We start from the raw sequence: 19,307 nt of genomic DNA, 5'->3' as shown, positions 1-19,307 counted from the left end.
TCCTATAAACTTCACTCTTCCCCTATGCATTAACCTGCATGTTTGAAATTTGTTCCTTCATTTTTCTAAAAATCCCATCTCCAGTTTTTTTTTTTTTTTTTTTTTTTTTTTTTTTTTAAGATATTGATTTACATTTTCTTGCAATTGCTTTTTTGGCTGCTGGTAGCATTACACATAATAAGACCTTAGTTTATCTAGGCAATTCCAATCCCTGTATTCCAGATAAAGTAATTTTATTAGTTACTACAGTTTGTTCCCTAACATTTCTGTTCAGTTTTCTACATTCGCAAAATAAATTCCAAAGTCCTTTCCTCATTATGTCTATAGATTATTATTTTCAGATAGATTTGCAAATGTTAGTCTACCCTGGGGTATAAAAATACCATATTAAAATCCTAGCCTTTCTAGACTTTCTTTCATACTTTGGAGCTTTACAGATTTTTCCTACAGTTTTTTTGTAATTTGACTTTCTAGTTTCTTTTCTGTCTTTTCTGACCTTCCCTGATGTGATTCTTATAGTCATAATGCAATGATTTATACACACTGTGTACTAGTTGTCCATATTTAACTGCATCTTCTGTGCTGGACTCTATCAAAAATGTATCCCATTCTCTTTGTATGTACTTTAGCTATTTCTAGTAGAGAAGGCAATCTCTAAGCTGCAGTCCAAACTCCTTTTAGCCTCATCACACTCCTTAATTACCTTTCCCTTCAAAAGAATTTACTCCCCAGTACATTGGTTCCAAATGCCTATTTTCTATACCCCCTACCTGCTGACAGCCGTCTTGCTAAAATCTCTTCACCATTCCCATGCTGGCTTAGTTTTTGGAAAATACTTTGTGCTACTTTATTAATATAGTATTCTGTTTGGTGGTTGTTTTCCTTAAGGACCTGTATCCAAAATCCTTGTTTCTCTATCTCTGTTATTCATTTCTCATTACATTATCATCCTTTTTCACTTTGATTTTATAACTTTCTGTTTGAATTACTTATGTGAGCCTTAAGTGAGTAGCTTTAAAGTACCCCTTCAAATCAGGTAATCATAAACTACCTTGAGATGTGGAGCAAATCAAGTTATCTAACTTAATGCCCCACCAGATTGTTCTGATTTTTAATTGTCAACAACATCTTCTCAGGATGATATGTACACGTATAGGTCAGGCATGTTTTTAACATTAAGGGGAATAAAAACATTTTCACTGCTTTTATCTTACACTTCTTATTCAAGAGCTTCCAGTTTCTTAATTATTTGTATTATCTGCTGTATAGCTTTATTGCAGAATATCCTTAGGTGATGTAACAGAATATTTTATAACATGTATACCCGAATACTTCGTCATCTTGTCTTCATAAGTAGGGGTATTGCTAAGCTAATTTGTTTGTGGGTCCATAGTTTCAGCTATAACTTTTGTTTTATCTTCATTTATTTATATCCTGAAAAGATGTAAAACTGTTAAAATGTTCCACAATTCAGAAATATCACTTTCTGGCTTTATCAAGTACAATGCATCTGCAAATAAGGCTAGCTTTTCTTGATTATCACACCAGTTACACAATTGGATTTGTGAATCCATTATTTCTGTGCTAATGGCGCTAAATGTAAAGCAAACAAAAGAGGGGACAAAGGATATCTTTACCTAGCTGTTCAAACACAGGAGGAACCCTTCCACTTTCATTTTTGCCTCTGACCCCCTTTATATGTCTTGATTAGCCATGTTATTTTGTCATGCAATACAGATGCTACCATTGACCTAATCATAAAATTTTTGCTGACTCTATTGAATGCTTGCTGTGCATCAAGACCCCTTAATAACCACAGTATTTTCTTAAATTCTCCTTCCCTCTGGATCATCATTGTTCTTTGGGTGTACTTAAATGTTTGTCCCTCATCCAAAAAACCCACATTGATTCATATCCATCAGTATTTGTAACATATTTGTCATTCTTTAAGGTAATATTTTATATATTAAAATGGATTAATATGAAGTCAGATTTGATGGGTCTTTACCCTGTTGCAGTAATGCCATCACCACTGCTTTCTTCTAAGATCCTGGTAGTTACTGCTCCCTTTAAAATAGTGGTGAACATAACCTTCCATATCATTGTCACTCTCATCTCTCCTAATTTCCAAACTGACGCAGGAATACTATTTGTTCCTGATTCCTGTTGATTGATTATACATCACTGGTTTTTATTTACCTCCCTATAACCTTGGCATAACTTGGCCCTCCATGAATATTTTTTATTTGTGCATTTTCTTGGTTTCCCCTATTCCTCTGCTTTACAAATATTTTCATAAAATGTTCAAAATCTCACTAGGATCTGTGGTTATTTTCTTGTCATAGGCTGCGTAAGCTTGGCAAAAACTGTTTTTACTCTGTCATCATTCTGTGTTTTTTTTTTCCTCTAGAGTTATCAAAATAGTTACTTAACAGCAACTTTTCTAAATTCCTGGATATTGTCAAGATATTCCCATTTTTTTCTTGAAGACTTTGCATGTGCCCCTCTTCTGCAACACTTTAACATTTGATAACCCTACTAAATAATTCATTTGATACTTTCCCATCTCCTTCTCTTATTTCTGCCATATGTTTAAAGTTCATTTTATCCCATTTAGTAGCTATCCTTTCTGAAGTAATTTCCGTCTTCCCCAGCTACTTTAAAATTGTATCCACATCCCATTCCTTAAATTCCCCACTCTAACAAATAAATAGGGGAAACACTAATAAGTCAGTTTTATGTCATGACCATGCATCTTTGTCTTAAGTTTTTACCAGTGCATGATCTGGTATAGTTATTGGATAGGTCTCAAAGCTTCCAATTAAATACACATGCACGTGTGAAGTATAATTTCTAACCCTAGCTAGTGACACTGTTAATTTACGTCTTTTTTGAACTCACTTCATTTGTAAACAGAATTGTAGTTGAATCATGCACATTTTGCATCGTTGTTCAACAATTCAGAGCATTTAAACTGTTCATAACTTTATGATGTACACGATCACATATTTTTGATGCATCAACTAAAATTCAAAAATTATTCTTTAAGCTTTTCTTTAACAATAACCATTTCTAATTTACTGACATGATCTTGGGTTTACCTTTTTTTGAGCAACACCTGCCTGAAAAGGCATAGTATTTTTCTAATTTATCTTGTTTAATTCTGTTTGAAAAATGTGTACAGTCATAGTAACAAAGTTACAGTAATGTACTTTATCTGTAATTAGCTGGATCAAGAATATAGTTCAGGTTACATAAAAAATTTTCAGTCAAGATACTCTTCTGCAATCATTAGTCTGGATGTAGTTGTATAGCTTTTGCAAAATAGTAACTGTAAGCTATTTATAAAACCGCAGTAAACCCATCTGGACCAGGAGTTTTGTTTTTCACAATTTCTTTTTGTAAAATGCTGCTTAAGTTTATCCATATTATTCAGGGATTTTATAGTATCTTATACCCCAAGGAAAACTACCAGCTTATTCCCGAGTAGTTTATATAATCCAGTTTACCTCAAATATACTGAATGAGAGGCATCTGTTATACCTGCCATATTCGTATAGATGTAACCATCTTTGATTAGAGTTTTTGCTGATTCTTTCTTAGCTGTAATCCTTGCCAAATAATGTGACTGTTCATCCACTCGACATAAAATGTCTCAATCTTTGCCTCTAATGAAAATAACTTTGTAATAATCAGAATGTTTTCATTCTGGAAAATATGTAATACCATGTAAATATATGTACAATTTCAACTGTAAATTTCCTCAGTTTAATTGAAATTTATAACCCTCAGCTTGATGTTTTCTTTTTTCTTTAAAAAATGCTTTCTTAGACCGATTTACAAGCGTTATGACATTTAGATAATTCATTAATGATTAATTCAATCTCTAAATAAATTCCCTTTTCAAAATATTATTTTCTGTGGATTTACTGTATATATACCTTTCAGTGATATAAAAGGTGTCTAGTTTGTGTCGTTATTAGTAGTGATTAACAGATGTTTGAAAGTAAACTTGTCTTTCGCAGATGTAGGTACCGAAATGGATCTCGTAGGCTAAAAGGTGCTGGATTGTAATTCGCACTGTACTTTGAAGTCTTATTGAGCAAGTTCTGAACAGAGTTTTGTCTCTTGCTGTAATAAAATAACATGAAATTTTATTCATGTATACGAGAGTAACATAGTAAAGTCTAGTTGTACAGTACATGGCATATACATGAGAATTAATTTAGTAAAGCTTTTTATTCTTTGTCCTTAAAATGCTTCTGGGTTATAACCTTAAAAAGTGATTTCCGCCTGTAGATATTCTTTAACTGTAGTAGTTACATCTGCAGCATGTTTGGAATCCCTAACTTTACATGAGTCAAATGTGTTTCTGGAATCAAGCAACCTGAGCCTTACTTTAGCATAACATATTGAAAAATCATTTTCACTTGGCTGTATTCTGCGTAGCATTTGATATGTATCTTTGACATTCTATGAGGACCTTTATAGTAACAATGTCAGCATATATCAGGTCACTAGAGAAATGTTAGTGCCTTATTGTGTCATAATGTTGAAAGAATACTGTGGTTCCAGGCCTAAACTATTTTATTGATGAAGAAAAGAAAAACCCAAAAATGTAAATGTAACCACTTTCTAAATTACTATAATAATGTAGTGGAAATAATGATCAGCCTGTTCCAATGTATATCTTGCTAGAGCATTGTTTTTAGAAAAAGTGGATGTTAGCCCTAGGGGGGGACCTTTGTCATTAAGACTTGAGGAGAGGGAGTTATTTTGGCAATTGAAGACTAATGCCTTTGCCTTCCCTGGCCTAAATGATGCATGCTCATTAAAATGTGTCTTAAAATTAAAAGCTTCAATCAGATAAAAAGTTGTAAGGATGAGGGGAAGATATTTATGTAAATACACATGACTTTTAGGTAGAGAATTTTTAATATGTGTATTTAAATGTATATATATTTTTATTCTTTTTTATGCATTGTGTATGTCTATTTAAATGTTTTTCAGGGGGTTGGAACGGTTCTTGGGAGTGGTTATGATGGCATAATTAACTATGGTATTTAAATTGTCAAGTAATGTATTGTGTTGTCTGAAGAAGTTCCTTCATTGTGAGCGAACGAAAGTGCTAACAAACTGTGGAGTACATTTAAGTTAGGTTAAAGTGGAACATATTGACAATAAATGTTGGATTTTGGTGGTATAAGATTGGTTTCATAAGGAGTAGTGACTTGTATATGAGATATGAAATCTAAAAGTTATCGGGTTAGATGTTATCGGTCTCTGCAGTATGGCCCATTGTGTATAAGTGTGGATAGATGCATGTATAAGATGAGAGTGAAATGTGTGTATATATATATATTTTTTTTATATATATATGTATACATTTTATATACATAATATGTAGACATGATGGCTATAAATAGGGTTTAATGATATATACACATTTACATGGGAAATTAGTAAAGTCTTTCAAGGTTATTAGCGGCATGTTCCTTTAAAAGGAACGGGATTTCATAATGGATGTTTGACGTGCTTTTTAAACCATTTTTAAACAGTTTTGTATAAATGCAAGTGTTTGAATTTTACCATTGTGTGTTTTCTGAAGAAGTCCTACATGAAAGTGGGACGAAAAACGTATTTTTATTTTTAGCATTTAAATAAGTATTAAAATCGGTGGTTCCGTATTTCCGGCTGTGGCTTTTTTCATCAAACTGTGGAGTTGGTTTGCAGATACAAAATATCAGGAGGAGGAAGAAAAAACAGAAAACAGGAAAAAGAAAGTTAGCCAAGTTCCCCAATTTTTTCATTCTTACCTATTATGTTTAACTCATTAACACCTATACAATGTGGAACATCATGCCCCTAGTAGCCTACACACATTGTTACATTCCAACGCATTTTCTGGGAAATCAACTAAAAGCATAACACAAGAAATCCAAATATTTTGTGAATAATAATGGCTATTAAAATAGAATAAACAGCAACGTTATCAATAAAAAGTCTTCTTTGCATTTTTAACAATCAGTTCAATGACCGTCTTTACATCCACATCCACAAAACCAGAATATTTTTGTGTAATGTTTCACAAATTGTCATATCTTAGAAACTGTATAACCTAGATGTATTTTGTCAATTTACTTTTGTTTGCTGGACATAAGCTTTCACTTGAAAGCAAAATGTTCCTTTCGATGTACATGTGTACTAAGGTATTTACAGAAATATGAAGAATTATGTTTATTTTCTCTGATTTCCCTCAAGATGTGCAACTTAGAGTGTAAATATCAATTGCAGTTTTCTTCAGCATCATGTAAGGTTTCATCTGATGCCATGCAGTATTTTGTAAGTCACCTGGTTTTAGAAATATTAAGTACATATTGGAAGTATTTCATATTTTCATAATTACTGGCAAACTACCAGTGTCTCCAGTATAGTGTACTGTAATTGCACATTGACTTAGCACTCCTATTTTTCCCACCAAGGTATTTCACTCTATGACCCTCAATAACATGTAGGTCTCTGTTTGAAAATATGAATGCAAATATGAAAATATGAATGATGATGGAAAATCATTATTTAGTTTCTCCCCAGCAGAACATTTGAGATTAACAGTCTTAGTATAATTTTGTTAATTACACCTTGCACTTTCTAATACTGCCCATTTATTTTTAATTTGTGACTCACTAAGTTAAGGAGGACCAAAAAGTGGGTGAATGCCATGAGGGGCTATGGGTGTTAACTGGAAGAATACAAAAAGGTGCTTTAGGCTTGGGTGGATTGTTCTGATGAAGTCCTGTTGTGTGTTGGACTAAAGCGCTTAACGTTTGTATATTTTTTCTAATAAAAATCCTTTGTGGTACCCGGCTCTGAAGACTTCTTCCCTTGGAACCTGTTATTTGGATGAGTTAATCCCTGCTCAAACCACACAAAAGTGGTTTAGTCTAAGTTCATAACTGAACCAGATAAATGTGTAAACATTAAAAAAATGGTGTCATAACTAATAAAGCCATAATTTCAATTGAAGTGTTTTTTTTTCCCATTTTTAGGTTTACATTGTACTAGTGAACAACCATTATAAGTAGTACATCATTCACAATTTGCTAGTTATAACTTAAATGTGCATGCACAATTCATTCTATACCTAGTCTGATGCTATACCATGATTACATTTTTTTGTTTGTATGTATACAGGAATACATATATTATGTCTACAGTGTGTGTATACACACATTGAAAAGACCATCTTGATGAACTTGAAAGGGTCTTTACCCCCTTCTTCCCTGTTGGTGTGAACTTGGAATTTATATTAAGCAAAGGTCCTCTGATAAAATCTTCAGAAATGTTCTTGGCAACATTCCATTTTTTTCAGCAAACTATTTCTCTTCATATCATATGTAAACATACAGAAGTTTTTCTTACAATTCCTTGAACTATCATTTCATCAGAAGGCAATGGATTGAATACATTCAATCAGTTCCTGATAAGTCAACTTACTAAATATGTATGTGTGTGTGTGTGTGTGTGTGTGTGTGTGTGTGTGTGTATGTATGTGTGTATATATATATATATATATATATATATATATATATATATATATATATTAGCTATGGATAATATGCAGTGCTGTAAACTTGGTTCTCACACCGTAGAACACAAGAAGCATCTTATCTGCACTTTTATGGGAATAAACCTAACAATTTGAACAATCACTACCTCAAAAGTCCTTGGATGTAACTGCTCATACTGATATTTGATCATGCTACAGAGTTTCATGTAGATCAATACCACATACACACATACATGCATCATTTCAGGCACTTTCACCTATTTAAGTATTTTTCAGAAAACAAGATTTGCATTTATTGAACTTTTCAGAAATAGAACACTTAAGTTATGCAAAAGTTTACCTGTTAGTGTACCCACTTTATTATGTTAAGCACACACACACACACAAAATTAAGTGCACTTAGAAAATAAGATAATTGACTAATGATATTCTCATTTGTAAATATAAAACAAAACTCAAGCAAATTTTAAATATTGGTTGCAACATTTAATTTAATGGTTTCGGATACTGCTGAACAGCTTGTGATGGTGATATAGAAGGAATAAACTTGTGGACTTCAACCCAAGTGGTTAGAGTTTAACTTGTGACTCTGGTGCTTGATGGGAAAGGTGGGGAGGATGAACAAACCCATACTAAGAGTGATGGTGGTACCTGACTGTTTTGTAATGGTCCGCTGATGACCAGGATCTCAGCTGGAGAGTGGAGTTCCATCAAGATTTGTAGAACTGCTGCTGCTAGGAAGACAGACTGTGGTCTCTGCTTTTCAATAAATGTGGGGAAGTACACATGTATGGACAGAGGAGGCTCTTGTGGTGATGCAGGTGCTCACTAAGGGAAGGGAGGAGGTCACAAAAGAAAAAAAAATGCTTATTGCTGGGATGCTGGTGAGAGCACAAGCCGCTGTCACAGACTGCCTGGATGACTGTATCCCTTGGACAGTGATATATCCAGTTGAGGATAAGGGTTGCTGGTTGGCAGGTACAAGGCAGAAGTCCTACAAAATATTTAATTGCTGAAAATTCATTAAACTAGATGAGTTGCAATACCATTTAAATTTAAAAAATTGTATTTTTCTTATCTAAAATCAATCCAGAATCTGTATTACACACAATTTCCATGGTCATCTGCTTTGTTTCATTTTAATTGCGTGTCTTATAATAAGTTTGTGTTTAACTTGTTTGTGGCTCTTATGCTGCTTATAGAGGGCAAACTGAACGAGCAACCTAGTTATTGAAAACAGTTGGTGAAGTTAAACTCTGAGCATTGGAGGAACACTGCTGTATGGTTCTTTTGTGTGCTGGTAGTGAGTTTTTTTCTTTTGGGATATTTCTCCTTTCATGTATTTGTACAACCATCATTTGTGTGTGTGTGTGTGTGTGTGTGTGTGTGTGTGTGTGTGTGTGTGTGTGTGTGTGTGTGTGTGTGTGTGTGTGTGTGTGTGTATAATGCCCGTGGGAGGGCTTGTCCCATGCAAAAAATGCTTATATTTAATTTTTTGACCAGTTGTGCCCATTAGGTGTGTTCCTTTGACAAGTCCTAGGGAAACTCCTTTGTTCAATGACAACGTGTGATCGCTTAGTTCTTAATGTCAAATTGTTGTGATACATTAGTTTATCATCTGCGGTGGTGCAGCAGTGGCATTGTTGCCTCACAGCAAGAGGTTCTCCCATTAGATTCTCAGCTAGTATGCGGGGAGTGCCTTCTGTGTGGAGTCTGCATGTCCTCCCCGCGGGTCGAGTTGCGTTCTGAAAGACATGCGTGAATGGGCGTGCCTTCGTTGAAGGTTGGGCGTCGAGATGGCAACTCGGCACCGTGACAATCTACTGCCAGTCATTAGCGGACCGGAGTTCCGCTGTGGCGACCCCTAATCTGGAAAAGCCAAAAGACAGCAACAAGAACATTAGTTTATCGAGTAATATATATCTGAACATTTCAAATTAATTTTGGTGATTTGTTTGCTAATACTTCAGCTTGAATAAGGTCATTATGTCTGTGCAGTTTTACCCCAACTATAAGTAAACAAATATGTTTACTGTGCAAATGTCTCCATACTGCACTAAATATCTACATCCTGGTTTAGATTACGGAACAAATAGAAGGGATTTTCTATCCATTACAAGCATAATAGTTACTGGCTTTATAAGTTTGTCTTGCAGATTATTTATGGATGTGCATATATGGTTAATCTTCTAAATAGGAAACCCGTTTTTAGTGTACGTGTGCAATTGAATTTGTCAAAAATTGGTCGGGAGCAGTTTGATAGGGGTGAGTGAGCATATGGCGCACTACTGAGTTCTTTTTATTTCTCGTGGTGGTAGTAGCAGCAGTAGTGAATTTGCAGATGCATCTTTGTTACACTTTTATAGTCGCAGTTGAATTTTTTGTCAAAATATCACTCATTTTATGTTGTGCTTTTTTTTTAAGAATATTTTTTTTTATTTCATTCATTCCATTATACTTTTGTTTATATTTACAAATTCTTGCATGACTGCAGATGAAATTAATTACATGAATCACTCAGTTTTAAATTTACCTTGACCCGAGTGTCATCCTTCAGATGAGATGTTAAATCGAGGCCCCATCTGCTTGAGTTGGTGATAGCTCAGGTGGATGCCAGAGATCCCGTGGTACTTACCGAAAGAAAAGGGGAGGTTCTCCAAAGTCTTGTGTTAAGTTTTCCCTAGTAGTATAAACATCATCTTGGGTCTTCCCTGAATAGTCTACTAGCCTAGTGGGACTAATCTAATCAACAAATGATAAATGGATAGACAGTATAACTAAGACTATGTCCTATTTTTGATGCAGACCGATTCCCTCCATTTGATAAGTTAAATCAAATTGAGTGTACTGGGTTGAAGTCACCAGTCAGGGTATTATGAATTACAAAATTAATTGAGTGGTGCATGCTAACTGGGATAGTCTGAGGACTAAAGAATGCCTAAAGTGTGGAGTGAACTGTTTAGTGTTGTAATTCTCTTCTCTGTGGTTGCAGACACTAGTCCAAGAGTATGGAGTCCACTTGCTGCGGCTTCTTCACCTGTGATGTCTACTGCTTTTGTGGAAACTGCCCAGAAAATAAGAACAATACCAGTTTGCCTGAATCTGCCACAGGAAGTTCTGTGGTAGAGATGATGCTGGTGTTCCATTATTATCAGTTAACAGTCAGAATACAGTAACTGAATCAGAGAAAATAGTAGTAGAAAGGGAAGACACAAAATGTAACATGGGTGACTCTGAGACAAGAAAATGCTTTCCTGCAGCAGCCAGCGAATCCAGGAGTCGGAGCAATTCTGGTCTTGCGATAGTGGTTCCAGTCAAGTACTGTGGACAAGACCTCAACAGAAATTTCAACTGACAGTGTGCCATCATCACAGAGATTCAGCATGATTAGCGATGAAGAGTTCAATCAGAAACTTGTTGTGCAGTCTATTAAAGTTAAAAAGAAGAGGAAGAAAAATCAAGGTAACTATGTTTATATTTATTGTCTCCTGTTTTGTAATGCAGTAACTTTCGGATTATTTTTGTCTCTATGCCTTGAAATTATTTGATATTTTGAATGACTGACTAAAACAATTTATAAATATGTTTTATAAAGCTGTCTTCAAAGCATGCACATATTAGCAGAAACCCACAAATCTTAGTTTCTGTTGCAATGTCTCTTTCCTCCTTTCTTCTTCCATTTACTCAACACTCCCTTTTAGCTTTTGGTTGATTATTATTATTGCTCCACATTACACTCCACAATTCAGTTAGAAGACCCACCATCTTCTTTTCTAAAGTGAAAAAATTCTGATGCATTAAACGTTGTCCACCCCATCAATCCTCTGTGTAACTTCATTTTGCATTCCACTTCATCAGGATGTCCCCTCTTCATACTGTGCACCCATATAATATCCTATTTTTCCCTCATTGTAAAAATGTTTAGTTTTGTCAGCTGTTTTTCATAACTCACCATCTTTTCTGCTTGCTATCATAGGTGTTTTCATTTGTAGCAGCTCTAGAAGTCCTTTCCTCCTTTTCCTGAATATTTCCAGAGCTGTTTACCATATTTATGTAGAAGACTCGCAGGTCGGAGGGGACAGATCAACAAAGCTGCTGTATGCAAACGATGTGGCATTACAAGTAGACTGTGAACAAGAACTTCAGCAAAGGATAGGGGAATAGAATGCAAAACTGAAGGCACATGGGATGAAACTAAATACAGATAAGACAGTGGTAATGGCAGCAAATTTATGAAATCAGAAGGAGCTGAGAATTGAGATAGAAGGGAAGATAGTAGAACACTATAATAGTTTCTAGTATCTGGGAGGGGTGGTTGATTGAAGAGGTCAAAGCTAGAATCAGAGGGGCTGCAGCCAACTGTTAGTGTGTTAGGTATAATATATGACAGAACTTTAAAGAAGCTGAAGTGTAAGGTGTATAAAATAGTGTGGTGGTGGGACCTGCACTATTATCTGGTATAGAAACCTGGGCAATAAAGACATTGGGGAGAGCAGATGAGAAAGCTAGAGGTGATGGAAATTAACTGCATGAGAAGGGTGGTAGGATACGCACTGGGACAGACAATGGTGACACAAGAGCACAAGCCAAAGTAGCTCCCATTGCAGAAAAGATCAAAGAGAACAGATTAGAGTGGTTTGGGCTCATGTGCAGAAAAGCAGAAGACAATTGGGTGAAGAAGATTTGGGACAGACAGAGGAAGAAGGTAAAAGGAAACAAAGGCTATTCTTCAGAGAGGTGGATGGATTGTGTGAAAGATGATCTGCGGCAGTCAGGCTTGTGTTGAAAAAGGCAGGGGTGTGGAATTGAGAAAGATGGGGACAGTTAACACAACACCCCAAACCGATGTAGAAAAATTGGAAAAGGGGGGTTGATGATAATGACTTACAAGAGTCTGTAGAGCAATTGGATCCCCTTGGCATCTCTTCAGTGTCTCTTGACCTTGTATCTAGACACGGCATCTTAGTTAAGTCCTGCACAGAACAAGTTTTTAGATTGTGTGAACCTTCAGTCAGATATTTAGGATCGGACCCATTCTAAGCCTGGGTCATAATTCCTGTACAGTTGTTAGGTTTGGTAGTCAGTGTCTTTGATATTCTGTGATGGATTGCTGTGCCTTAATTTGAAGGACTTTAATTTTCATTTAACTAGGGTCAAACACTATTCCATCGGGCCATTTTCATGTTTAGTCTGGTGATAAGCATAAATTGAAGAGAATTCATAGCATAATCAAGACAGTAATATAAGCACAAAATGATTGGAGAATACTTTTAAGCAACTGTTATTGTTTAATTCCGGTAGAATACAGGTCCCCCATTAGTCTGGGACATATCCTTCTTAAGTTAACTACAAATAGGTTGGCCAACGGTTCACAACGGGGCGTTTTACCCTCTGCTGCCAGGCAAAGGATGGCACTAAGGATTTTGGTATATCATCTTCAGATTTCCATACTCCAAAGGAGGAATCAACAAGAAGGGTAAACAATCGTACAGCAATCAGAAGGCTAGATTTATGCGTCTAGACCAAAGTAACTGGAGATTGATTAACTCAACACTTATCTGGACATTCCCAAGTTCAAAATGTTAGCGTTACAACAGCTTTTACCTCTGCTGGGCAAAGATCACTGGATGGTAACTTTAGATCTCAAGGGGGCTTACCTTCATGTGCCTATCAGACTCAGTTGCAGGACGTATCTGCGTTTCGAGCTGGGAATTCCCATTATCAGTTCTCTGCATTGCCCTTTGGCTTATCTGCGCCCAGAGTATTCACAAAAGTTCTGGCTCCAGTCATAGCTTTCTTCAGGCTAAAAGGAATACAAATCTATCCTTACTTGGACGACTGTCTGATTCTGGCTCAAGAAAAGGAGCTTCTTCAGCATCTGGAATATGTGATAGCAGTGCTAAGATGCCTGGGATATTCTGTGAACGAAATAAAGTCCAGTCTAGTACCCTCTCAAGACATGTGCTTTCTGGGTGTGAGACTGAATACAGCAGCCCAGATGGCCTTTTTAACCCCGGACAAACAAAAGAATCTTTCCCTTTACTTCCATCAACTATCTCATCAGTCCGGGCTGACTGCAAGGACAGTCCTTCAAGCCTTAGGGTTCATGGCATCTTGTATTCTGGTGCTTCCCAATGCCAAACTGCATATGAGGAAGCTGCAATGGTATCTGAAAATGTATGGACACAGCACTGCCAGGATTTGGACACTGTCATTCCAATAATACCTTGCATTCAAAAAGGAATTTTTGTGGTGGGCTCAGGAATGTCACCTAAACAAGGGACTCTCTGTGACCCGCCAGAGGCGAGTCAGATTCTAACGACAGATGCCTCAGACATAGCTTGGGGAGCTCATCTGAATGGAAAGTGGATACAAGACAAGTGGCCTGCCAGACTACAGCATCTACATATCAACATGAAGGAGATGTTAGCAGTCCAGTTTGCATTAATGGCTTTCAAGGAGTTACTTCTTCCAGGGCAGGTGTTGATTCTAACAGACAACACAACTGTCATGTGGTACATCAACAAGCAAGGGGAACACATTCTTATCCTCTATGCAGGCAAGCAATGATTTTGTGGGAGACTGCGCCAGCTTGCAGCTAAATCTTCAGGCAAGGTTTCTGCCAGGAGCACAGAACTCCTTAGCAGATGTGTTAAGCAGGCAAATCATGGATCCCACAGTGGAAACTGGATCTTCATGTATTTCTAAAATTGACAGTGTCATGGGGAACTCCAGACATAGATCTGTTCGCTTCTCCACTAAACCACCAGCTGCCAAAGTTTTGCAGAAAGGTTTCATCACACAGCTTGGAAAGTGGATGCTCTTTCGTTCAGTTGGGAAAATCTTCATGTGTATGCCTTTCCACCTCTGCCTCTCCTCCCAAAGGTATTCCTAAAGGTCAGATAAGACAAGCCAAGGATGATTTTGATAGCTCCAGATTGGCCTCGGCAACACTGGTACCCATTACTGAGGAATCTGGTAAGGAAGCCTCCATGGCCTTTATCTTTAATTCCACACCTTTTGTCTCAGAGGGAAGGTCATCTACTCAATGTCAAGCTTCACTCTCTTCATCTAACAGCCTGGCATATTCTGTTTTGAACCACAGTAGGTCTCAACTTCCTCAACAAGTTTTGAATGTGATTATGGAAGCCAGAAGACCTAGTACACGTAAAGTGTATGCAGAAAAATGGAAGAGATTTTTATTTTGGAGTGCAGCAAAGGATTTGGATGTTTCTGAGCCTAATTTGAGTGTGGCTCTTCAATATCTTACTGAATTATTGGACAAAGGTTTGTCTTTCTCTTCCATTAAGATTCATGCTGCAGCAATTTCAGCTGACTATGATTGTGACCCACCATTGTTTTCTCATCCTTTGTTCAAGCAATTTCTTAGAGGGGCAAAGAATATAAGACCCCAATGAGAGCTCCTACTCCTGCTTGGGACCTCAATTTTGTGTTGGAGAAACTTACTCTACAACCTTTTGAGCCTCGGCTACTGCTGAATTGAAATACTTGTCATGGAAGACTGCTTTTTGTTGGCCATTACTTCTGCAAGAAGGGTTTCTGAATTGCAGGCCCTTATGGCGGTTGAGCCTTTTTGATTTTCCATAAGGATAGGGTATCCTCACGCACTAATCCTTCCTTTATGCCTAAGGTGGTTTCTAGTGTGGCTTTAAACCAAACTATTCATTTGCCTACTTTTTATGCAGATCCCCAAAATAGGGGAAAAGATTTTGCACACTTTAGATGTACACAGGCAGTTGCGTTATTATTTAAGCAGGACTAGGGATTTTAGGCAGTCTCAGCAGTTGTTTGTTTCTTTTGCTTTGAGTTCTCAGGGCAAGCCTGTGTCAAAACAAACTATATCTAAGTGGATTGGGTTTTGCATTGCATTCTGTTATTCCCATCATGGCAAGGACATTCCAGCTGGGATTAGGCCTCATTCCACTAGGGCTACTGCCACTTCAACAGCATTTCTAAGGGGTAGCAACTATGGATATTTTGGAGGCAGCTACTTGGAGTTCAGTGCATACTTTCTCCAAGCATTACCACCTTCCTCTCTATTCTAAATCCAGGGCTGGTTTTGCCACTGCTGTGTTGCAGGGCATTTTGGCAGCTCCTGCTTCATTATAGTTTAGCCTCCTCCCTTACCTCTGCTTTGGGATTCTACCCAAGTGTTAGGACTGCAGCAATGTGAGATGAAGAACATAGTACAGTTTTGTACCTACCATAAATGTAGATGTTCGAAGATCCACATTGCTGCAGTCCAGTTTACCCTCCCTCCTTCCCCTCTGTGTTTAGGGGTGGTTGTGTGGGTGGGGTTCTATTTTTGTAAATTTGTATATATTGTACATATATTAAGTACAGGAGTGTTTGGTGTTTTTTGGTTTTGGCCTTATCTTTTTAGGGTCTTCTGACATCTGGGGCAAGAAAAGACTGAGGATATGACGTCGGTCATGCGCATTTGTACCCTGACGTCCTGATGTCAGACAAATGCGCCTTGACCGACGTCAGCCATATACTTTGGTATTCGGGCCGACTGGGACAGCGGACTACCCAAGTGTTAGGACTGCAGCAATGTGGATCTTCGAACATCTACAGGTACTTTTTACCCCAACTATAAATAAACAAATATGTTTACTGTGCAAATGTCTCCATACTGCACTAAATATCTACATCCTGGTTTAGATTACGGAACAAATAGAAGGGATTGTCTATTCATTACAAGCATAATAGTTACTGGCTTTATAAGTTTGTCTTGCAGATTATTTATGGATGTGCATATATGGTTAATCTTCTAAATAGGAAACCCGTTTTTAGTGTACGTGTGCAATTGAATTTGTCAAAAATTGGTCGGGAGCAGTTTGATAGGGGTGAGTGAGCATATGGCGCACTACTGAGTTATTTTTATTTCTCGTGGTGGTAGTAGCAGCAGTAGTGAATTTGCAGATGCATCTTTGTTACACTTTTATAGTCGCAGTTGAATTTTTTGTCAAAATATCACTCATTTTATGTTGTGCTTTTTTTTTAAGAATATTTTTTTTTATTTCATTCATTCCATTATACTTTTGTTTATATTTACAAATTCTTGCATGACTGCAGATGAAATTAATTACATGAATCACTCAGTTTTAAATTTACCTTGACCCGAGTGTCATCCTTCAGATGAGATGTTAAATCGAGGCCCCATCTGCTTGAGTTGGTGATAGCTCAGGTGGATGCCAGAGATCCCGTGGTACTTACCGAAAGAAAAGGGGAGGTTCTCCAAAGTCTTGGCCAAGTTTTCCCTAGTAGTATAAACATCATCTTGGGTCTTCCCTGAATAGTCTACTAGCCTAGTGGGACTAATCTAATCAACAAATGATAAATGGATAGACAGTATAACTAAGACTATGTCCTATTTTTGATGCAGACCGATTCCCTTCCATTTTGATAAGTTAAATCAAATTGAGTGTACTGGGTTGAAGTCACCAGTCAGGGTATTATGAATTACAAAATTAATTGAGTGGTGCATGCTAACTGGGATAGTCTGAGGACTAAAGAATGCCTAAAGTGTGGAGTGAACTGTTTAGTGTTGTAATTCTCTTCTCTGTGGTTGCAGACACTAGTCCAAGAGTATGGAGTCCACTTGCTGCGGCTTCTTCACCTGTGATGTCTACTGCTTTTGTGGAAACTGCCCAGAAAATAAGAACAATACCAGTTTTGCCTGAATCTGCCACAGGAAGTTCTAGAGATGATGCTGGTGTTCCATTATTATCAGTTGACAGTCAGAATACAGTAACTGAATCAGAGAAAATAGTAGTAGAAAGGGAAGACACAAAATGTAACATGGGTGACTCTGAGACAAGAAAATGCTTTCCTGCAGCAGCCAGCGAATCCAGGAGTCGGAGCAATTCCGTCAATTCTTGCGATAGTGGTTCCAGTCAAGTAAGTACTGTGGACAAGACATCAACAGAAATTTCAACTGACAGTGTGCCATCATCACAGAGATTCAGCATGATTAGCGATGAAGAGTTCAACCAGAAACTTGTTGTGCGGTCTATTAAAGTTAAAAAGAAGAGGAAGAAAAATCAAGGTAACTATGTTTATATTTATTGTCTCCTGTTTTGTAATGCAGTAACTTTCGGATTATTTTTGTCTCTATGCCTTGAAATTATTTGATATTTTGAATGACTGACTAAAACAATTTATAAATATGTTTTATAAAGCTGTCTTCAAAGCATGCACATATTAGCAGAAACCCACAAATCTTAGTTTCTGTTGCAATGTCTCTTTCCTCCTTTCTTCTTCCATTTACTCAACACTCCCTTTTAGCTTTTGGTTGATTATTGCTCCACATTACACTCCACAATTCAGTTAGAAGACCCACCATCTTCTTTTCTAAAGTGAAAAAATTCTGATGCATTAAACGTTGTCCACCCCATCAATCCTCTGTGTAACTTCATTTTGCATTCCACTTCATCAGGATGTCCCCTCTTCATACTGTGCACCCATATAATATCCTATTTTTCCCTCATTGTAAAAATGTTTAGTTTTGTCAGCTGTTTTTCATAACTCACCATCTTTTCTGCTTGCTATCATAGGTGTTTTCATTTGTAGCAGCTCTAGAAGTCCTTTCCTCCTTTTCCTGAATATTTCCAGAGCTGTTTACCATATTTATGTAGAAGACTCGCAGGTCGGAGGGGACAGATCAACAAAGCTGCTGTATGCAAACGATGTGGCATTACAAGTAGACTGTGAACAAGAACTTCAGCAAAGGATAGGGGAATAGAATGCAAAACTGAAGGCACATGAGATGAAACTAAATACAGATAAGACAGTGGTAATGGCAGCAAATTTATGAAATCAGAAGGAGCTGAGAATTGAGATAGAAGGGAAGATAGTAGAACACTATAATAGTTTCTAGTATCTGGGAGGGGTGGTTGATTGAAGAGGTCAAAGCTAGAATCAGAGGGGCTGCAGCCAACTGTTAGTGTGTTAGGTATAATATATGACAGAACTTTAAAGAAGCTGAAGTGTAAGGTGTATAAAATAGTGGTGGGACCTGCCCTATTATCTGGTATAGAAACCTGGGCAATAAAGACAGAGCAGATGAGAAAGCTAGAGGTGATGGAAATTAACTGCATGAGAAGGGTGGTAGGATACGCACTGGGACAGACAATGGTGACACAAGAGCACAAGCCAAAGTAGCTCCCATTGCAGAAAAGATCAAAGAGAACAGATTAGAGTGGTTTGGGCTCATGTGCAGAAAAGCAGAAGACAATTGGGTGAAGAAGATTTGGGACAGACAGAGGAAGAAGGTAAAAGGAAACAAAGGCTATTCTTCAGAGAGGTGGATGGATTGTGTGAAAGATGATCTGCGGCAGTCAGGCTTGTGTTGAAAAAGGCAGGGGTGTGGAATTGAGAAAGATGGGGACAGTTAACACAACACCCCAAACCGATGTAGAAAAATTGGAAAAGGGGGGTTGATGATAATGACTTACAAGAGTCTGTAGAGCAATTGGATCCCCTTGGCATCTCTTCAGTGTCTCTTGACCTTGTATCTAGACATCTTAGTTAAGTCCTGCACAGAACAAGTTTTAGATTGTGTGAACCCCAGTCAGATATTTAGGATCGGGACCCATTCTAAGCCTGGGTCATAATTCCCTTGTACAGTTGTTAGGTTTGGTAGTCAGTGTCTTTGATATTCTGTGATGGATTGCTGTGCCTTAATTTGAAGGACTTTAATTTTCATTTAACTAGG

The 19,307-nt window shown here is 37.2% G+C and overlaps 1 protein-coding gene across 1 annotated transcript in view; it reads left to right on the top strand.

Annotated features, from left to right (window-relative positions):
* Positions 1-19,307, top strand: part of TECPR2 (tectonin beta-propeller repeat containing 2) — a gene marked incomplete in the record, with an annotated part of 1,535,154 nt that overhangs the window by 303,987 nt on the left and 1,211,860 nt on the right. Inside the window, 1 exon segment of the mRNA XM_044074534.1 lies at positions 17,166-17,639. Within this exon segment, the coding sequence (XP_043930469.1) occupies positions 17,166-17,639 (474 nt within the window).

Source organism: Protopterus annectens, chromosome 6.part0, assembly GCF_019279795.1.
Source record: "Protopterus annectens isolate FY-2018-M chromosome 6.part0, PAN1.0, whole genome shotgun sequence".
In the NCBI taxonomy this organism is placed as follows: Eukaryota; Metazoa; Chordata; order Ceratodontiformes; family Protopteridae; genus Protopterus; species Protopterus annectens.
This window is presented reverse-complemented; position numbering and strand designations above follow the sequence as displayed.